Genomic DNA, 7,500 nt, shown 5'->3' on the forward strand with positions numbered 1-7,500 from the left:
GAGCGTGCAGGCCGAACAGGAAGGACTCCAGGTTACTGGAGAGAGAGGGAGAGGGGGGAGAGAGAGGGAGGGAGAGGGGGGGAGAGAGAGAGAGAGAGAGAGAGAGAGAGAGAGAGAGAGAGAGAGAGAGAGAGAGAGAATGGTTACTCCCTTTAATACCGGCTACTCACTGTACTAATGGTTACTCTCCAACACTACTGGTTTACTCCCAGCACGACTTGGTTCTCCCAGTACTACTGGTTACTCCCAGTACCCCTTGCTACTCCAAGTACTACTGATTCCTCCCAGTACTTTAGTGTGTACAGGTTAGTCAGAGGAGTGGACCCCTTCAGAGGAACCAGTCCTCTCTTGTCTCTTCACACACAGCACCAGAACCAAGGAGCCGGCTCACCGGTGCCCTCCTCCAGCGTGCGCTAGGCTAGCACTAGCGTTAGCGGGTGCTGCTAGCGGTCCTCTCACCTGGACATGTGGTGCGCGGCGGTGCCCAGGGCGCGGCGGCCGAGCACGCACAGGCCGAAGCACAGCAGCACCAGGGCCGAGTCCTTCTCACTGTCCAGCGGCTGCAGAGTGGGTGGGGGTGGGGGCAATGGGAACACTGTTATGCTACATCACGCGCTAGGCTAGGCTCATTGAAACAGGCATGTGGATGGCGTGTCGCTATGCTAAGTCGTGTTATGATACCCGCTATGCTGTGCAATACTCTGTTATGCTATGTCATGCTACGTCATGCTAGGCTATGCTGATTAAAACGTGGCGCAGATAGCATGTTTTGCTATGCTGCACCCGCTAGCCTATACTAATCAAAACAAGGCACTGATAGAATGTTGTGCTTTGCTATGCTATGCTATGCTACACCCAGCTAGGCTATGCTAATCAAAACAAGGCACTGATAGACTGTTGTGCTATGCAATGCTACACCCCGCTAGGCTACGCTAATCAAAACAAGGCACTGATAGGTGGTTATGCTATGCTATGCTTTGCTACACCCCGCTAGGCTATGCTAATCAAAACAAGGCACTGACAGGTGGTTATGCTATGCTATGCTACACCCCGCTAGGCTATGCTAATAAAAAACAAGGTGCTGATAGGCGGTGATGCGAGGCCGGCTGTGCTGGGCTACCTTGGCTCTCCTGGAGTTGCAGTACTGGATCCAGCCCAGGTAGACCCCGCAGAAGCTGTCCCTGGAGATGCCCGCCAGCCGGTGGTCGTAGTCCTCGTCGATGTTGGGGTTGAAGGTGGGGTCCAGGTCCACGTAGTTGCGCTCGGCGCACGGCCGCAGCCCGTCCCTCATGGTCTCGTTGGCGAGCCACTCCTCCAGCTTGGGGGACGCCACCACATAGTAGATGATCCCCTGGACGCACAAGTGCATGATGGGAAAATTAAACGTAAATGGACTGCATTTATACAGCGCTTTTCTAACAAAGAGCTTTACAACATTGCCTGACATACATTCACCCATTCATACACATTCACACACAGACGGCGGTGTCAGCCACGCAGGGCGACAGTCTGCACGTCGGGAACAGTTAGGGTGAGGTGTCTTGCTCAGGGACACCTCGACACTCACAAACTAGCAACGTTCCGGTTACCAGCCAACCCGCTCTACCTCCTGAGCCTCATGCATGTTTGTTAATAATGTACTGGCGGATGACCTGAGGTCTTACGGACCTATCATACAAATAGCAAAAAAAATTGCGACAAAGTACTCCCCGTATTTAAAGCATTAAAGCAAATATATCGTATAAGCACTTTACAAAGAAATCTAGATATTGTATTCTCCAAGACACAACCAAGACATCAACTAAGAGACAAAGATTTTCACAATAAAAGCGCGGCCCCGTCCGCTGACCTTGACGTAGTAGATGGTGAGGATGCGGCGCAGGTCGAACACCTGCAGCATGGAGGCGGCGCTGTTGTCAGTGATGCTGTAGCCCTCCAGCACGTACTTGGTGACCAGCACCTCCCAGGCCAGCCAGCGCTGGCCGAAGGCGGCGTTGAAGGACAGCACGTGGGGCAGGTGGCCCGGCTCGCAGCAGCAGCAGCCCTCGTCCTCCTCCACCCCCTCCGTGATGGCCTCCACCTCCCGCTGCTGGCAGTACGTCCCTGGGGAGTCGAGGGGGGGCGAGAGAGGGTGTTAGAGCCCCGGCAGAAAGGTGGCTAGGTGTGGTGAAGAATCGTCAGAGAGCTCACTAGGCTAGGCTAGGTTAGCAACCAGACAACATGGAGCTCACTAGGCTAGGCTTGTGACCAAACATCATAGAGCTCGCTAGGCTAGGCTAGGCTAGGCTATGTTGTTTGGTTGCTAGCCTAGCCTAGTGAGCTCTATGTTGTTTGGTTGCTAGCCTAGCCCAGTGAGCTCTATGACGTTTGTTCGCTAACCTAGCCTAGCCTAGTGAGCTCTATGTTGTTTGGTTCGTAGCCTAGCCTAGTGAGCTCTATGATGTTTGTTCGCTAACCTAGCCTAGCCTAGTGAGCTCTATGACGTTTGTTTGCTAACCTAGCCCAGCGTAGCCTATCGAGCTCAATGTTGTTTGGTTGCTAGCCTAGCCTAGTGAGCTCTCTGATGTTCCCTCTCTCGTCCCTTATAGTGTCGACGCGTGGTTCAATCTGGACTGTGACCCTAGCCCTGACCTGACCCCTCACCTCTGAACTCCAGGCCGCGCAGCTGGAAGGCCACCAGGCCGTTGCCGAGCTCCACCAGGTGCACCAGGGCGTTGAGGTAGTCGGAGGCCAGGATGAAGCAGTCCCCGGTGGTCACGGCGCCCCATCGGCCCAGCATCAGGTCCCCGCACAGGCTGTGCTGCAGCGAGCGCGTCAGGTGCTCGTAGAAGATGGAGTTTAGGTTGTTGTCGTCCGAGCCTGGAGACCCCGAGAGACAGAGGGGGTGAGAGGAGATAAGACGGACAGGACATGAGGACAGAGACGCAGAGATGGGAGGAGATAGATGGATGGGACGGATAGACAGGGAAGGACAGACAGACGGATGGATGGATATATAGACAGACAGACGGATAAAGACGGAGAGATGAGATAGATTGGACAGATAGGGAAGACAGACGGGACGGAGACAAGGCAGACAGACGGACAGACCAGACATATAGAAAGGACAAACAGATAGACGGGATATAAACAAACAAACACACATCAAGAAGCCCAAACTGGACTCAATGAGAGGCTTGACTCATCAAACTCTAAACGATTTCTCAATTATCCGAGGTCGTGTTCATCGTGGTGCTACGGCGAGCCCACCTGGGTTCCTGTCCAGCTGGGACACCAGACGCGTGTTGGAGTGGTCCACTCTCTTGGTGCTGAAACAGAGGAGGACACCGCACACTGCATCACAGAGAAAACACACCACACAGAGGAACACACCGCACACTGCGTCACAGAGAAACACACCACACAGAGGAACACACCACACACTGCATCACAGAGAAACACACAACACAGAGAAACACACCGCACACTGCGTCACTGAGAAACACACCACACAGAGGAACACACCGCACACTGCGTCACTGAGAAACACACAAAACAGAGAAAAACAGCGCACACCGCGTCACTGAGAAACACACCACACACTGCGTCACAGAGAAACACACAACACAGAGAAACACACCACACACTGCATCACAGAGAAACACACCGCGTCACTGAGAAACACACCACACACACTGCATCACAGAGAAACACACCGCGTCACAGAGAAACACACCACACACTGCACTTACATTTGTTTACACATTAACCAGGCAAATTTCAAGTAGCATGTACAAAATACAAGCACACCGCACTATAAACAACTCCACTGTCACCATGCTAGCAGTACACCACTGTCACCATGCTAGCAGTACACCACTGTCACCATGCTAGCAGTACACCACTGTCACCATGCTAGCAGTACACCACTGTCACCATGCTAGCAGTACACCACTGTCACCATGCTAGCAGTACACCACTGTCACCATGCTAGCAGTACACCACTGTCACCATGCTAGCAGTACACCACTGTCACCATGCTAGCAGTACACCACTGTCACCATGCTAGCAGTACACCACTGTCACCATGCTAGCAGTACACCACTGTCACCATGCTAGCAGCACACCACTGTCACCATGCTAGCAGTACACCACTGTCACCATGCTAGCAGTACACCACTGTCACCATGCTAGCAGTACACCACTGTCACCATGCTAGCAGTACACCACTGTCACCATGCTAGCAGTACACCACTGTCACCATGCTAGCAGTACACCACTGTCACCATGCTAGCAGTACACCACTGTCACCATGCTAGCAGTACACCACTGTCACCATGCTAGCAGTACACTGTCACCATGCTAGCAGTACACCACTGTCACCATGCTAGCAGTACACCACTGTCACCATGCTAGCAGTACACCACTGTCACCATGCTAGCAGTACACCACTGTCACCATGCTAGCAGTACACCACTGTCACCATGCTAGCAGCACACCACTGTCACCATGCTAGCAGCACACCACTGTCACCATGCTAGCAGTACACCACTGTCACCATGCTAGCAGCACACCACTGTCACCATGCTAGCAGTACACCACTGTCACCATGCTAGCAGTACACCACTGTCACCATGCTAGCAGTACACCACTGTCACCATGCTAGCAGTACACCACTGTCACCATGCTAGCAGCACACCACTGTCACCATGCTAGCAGTACACCACTGTCACCATGCTAGCAGTACACCACTACACCTCGCGTCCTTACTTGTAGTCCCTCTCCCAGAACTTGACGGGGCGGACGTAGGAGGTGATGAAGATGGCGCTGCCCAGGAAGGGGTTGAGCGGGGTGGAGAAGAAGGCGGAGACCAGAGCCTGGACCAGCAGCATGGCGGAGTCTGGACGGCCGGGGAGTCAAGGAGCTCTCTGCACAGTGCCTACCCCCCCACCTAACCCTAACCCTAACCCCCCCCGGGGAGGGGCCCCTGTTGGGGATGAGAGGGCCCCTGTTGGGGAGGGCGTGGCCACTGCTGTGTGTGTGGTAGCATACAGAAATAAGCACCGCGGGGATTCCCACAGCACCATACAGCAACGCACGCCTGCCGCCTTTTAACTACGTCCTCAAAAAGAATTAAAAGATTGAAAAAAAATTACAAGTAAATTTTTTTGACTGTTCTTCTTTCAGTTGTCATTTTGACATTGTTGTTTAGCACTTAATTCACTTTCAAATATTTGTAATCATTACTTTTAAAAGGTGCTTATTTATTAATTATACATTATTATTATTGTTTCATAGTGTTTAATAAATAATTGTTGATTAAAGTACCGAGTCTGCGGTCGACCCCACAGCGTACGGGTTGTTCCAGCGACCGCCAGCGGTACTGGCTGAGGGAGAATCAGTGGCTTTTGACGTGCAGTGAATGTGCACACAACTACGTCAGTACTAACGGTGTTGAGCGTGACGACGGGTGGAGCAGCGCGGAGGATACGAGGCACGGCGAAGGGCTGGGCGAAGGCGTGGAAGGCCGAGCCCCAGGTGATCTGCCACGGGGCGATGTAGGTGTAGACGAAACGCAGCTTGTAGAACAGCTCCCACAGCTTCAGCACCACCACCACCACCACCACAGAGGATGGAGACATGGGGAGAAGAGACCGTTAGACTCTTAATTAGGCCCAATCCCATTTCTACCCCTTACCCCTCCCCCTTACCCCTCCCCCTTGTTTTGAAGGGGTAAGGGGGAGGGGTAAGGGGAAGGGGTAAGGGGAAGGGGTAAGGGGAAGGGGTAAGGGGTAGAAATGGGATTGGGCCAGGCCCAATCCCATTTCTACCCCTTACCCCTCCCCCTTGTTTTGAAGGGGTAAGGGGAAGGGGTAAGGGGTAAGGGGAAGGGGGGAGGAGTAAGGGGAAGGGGTAAGTGGTAGAAATGGGATTGGGCCTTATTCTCAGTGACTATAGATTGTATTGTTTACATTTACTTTAAGGACATTTAGCAGACGCTTTTATCCAAAGCGACTTACAATACGTACACTTAACATATCGCTGTCGGGACAGTAAAGATGTCCTTAGAACCAAGGGCCAATCAATAGGTTGAACCCTTCCCCGTGTACAACAGAGATCGCTAGGACAAGATGCTACACAATGCTAAGTACTACTTTTTAAGTGCAAGGACGTACAAGAGAACATAAGTGCGTAAGTGGAGGATTGAGGGGGTGCAGAGTCTGGGTGAACTCTGAACAAGTGAGTCTTGAGTCTTTTGAGGAATTTAGCCTCATTTCCACCGCGCACACTTTCCCGAGGAACTAGACACCACGGACGAAAGCGTTCACCTGTCCGCCTCCGGAGCCCAGGTGTGTGCACCTGTGCGGACCCCCCCGGGCCTCACCTTGCTGAAGACGATGGACATGAGGAAGAGGTCGAGCAGGAGCGTCTCGGACAGGTGGGGGCAGTCGAAGGTGAAGAAGAGGATGGTGAAGAGCACGGTGGCGTACTGGTAGGTGGGGCAGCTGTAGGAGGAGCGCAGCAGCTTGAGGCCCGCCACCGTGATCATCAGAGCGCCCAGCCTGCGGCAGGAAGTGACACCACACACCGCAACGTCAATGGGGGTGTCAAAATAAAAGTCTAAATTAAAGTTCCCCAACTCGGCCCAAACTTTAAACACACTTTTGAAGAAGGCCTGAGTGTGTCTGATTGTTAAGATGGCATGTCAAAGTAAAAGCCTCCTCTCCGATCTGAATGTTGAAAAGGCATGTCAAAGTAAAAGCCTCCTCTCCATTCTGATTGTTAAGAAAGTATGTCAAAGTAAAAACCCACACTCCAGTCTGAATGTTAAAAAGACATGTCAAAATAAAAGCCTCCCCTCGGGTCTGAATGTTAAGAAGGCATGTCAAAGTAAAAGCCTCCCCTCGGGTCTGAATGTTAAGAAGGCATGTCAAAGTTAAAGCCGCCTCTCCGGTATGAATGTTAATAAACTATGTCAAAGTAAAAGCCTCCTCTCCATTCTGATTGTTAAGAAAGCATGTCAAAGTAAAAGCCCACTCTCCAGTCTGAATGTTAAGAAGACATGTCAAAATAAAAGCCTCCCCTCGGGTCTGAATGTTAAGAAGGCATGTCAAAGTAAAAGCCTCCCCTCGGGTCAGAATGTTAAGAAGGCATGTCAAAGTTAAAGCCGCCTCTCCGGTATGAATGTTAATAAAGCATGTCAAAGTAAAAGCCTCCTCTCCGGTCTGAATGTTGAGAAGGCATGTCAAAGTAAAAGCCTCCTCTCCGGTCTGAACTTTACAAAGACAACAACTCTATAGATGTCTGAAGGTTGATTTATAGGCAGCACAAGTTGACAAGTTTCTACACACATTGTTATGTATTATTCTGAAATACCCTGATTAGAAACAGTCGAGCATGGCCGTTATCATTATAAGGATAATTATAGGGCTGCAACGGTTATTACGAGAGACGGAGCGGCAGGGAGCCAGGGACCAGAGGGTAAACAAGGCTCAGATGTTGTGAGTATTATTCACTCAG

General features: G+C 51.7%; 1 protein-coding gene across 1 annotated transcript in view; it reads right to left on the reverse strand.

Moving 5' to 3' along the window:
* pcnx1 (pecanex 1) overlaps window positions 1–7,500 on the reverse strand; it is a gene marked incomplete at its 5' end in the record, with an annotated part of 24,871 nt that overhangs the window by 9,638 nt on the left and 7,733 nt on the right. The window contains 9 exons of the mRNA XM_060052761.1: window positions 1–35; window positions 460–560; window positions 1,121–1,351; window positions 1,850–2,103; window positions 2,644–2,859; window positions 3,250–3,308; window positions 4,750–4,879; window positions 5,471–5,579; window positions 6,365–6,542. The exon at window positions 1–35 is cut by the window's left edge and continues 116 nt beyond it. Of these exons, the coding sequence (XP_059908744.1) occupies window positions 1–35; window positions 460–560; window positions 1,121–1,351; window positions 1,850–2,103; window positions 2,644–2,859; window positions 3,250–3,308; window positions 4,750–4,879; window positions 5,471–5,579; window positions 6,365–6,542 (1,313 nt within the window). The remainder of the gene's footprint in view (window positions 36–459; window positions 561–1,120; window positions 1,352–1,849; window positions 2,104–2,643; window positions 2,860–3,249; window positions 3,309–4,749; window positions 4,880–5,470; window positions 5,580–6,364; window positions 6,543–7,500) is intronic.

Source organism: Gadus macrocephalus, chromosome 5 (assembly GCF_031168955.1).
Source record: "Gadus macrocephalus chromosome 5, ASM3116895v1".
In the NCBI taxonomy this organism is placed as follows: domain Eukaryota; kingdom Metazoa; phylum Chordata; class Actinopteri; order Gadiformes; family Gadidae; genus Gadus; species Gadus macrocephalus.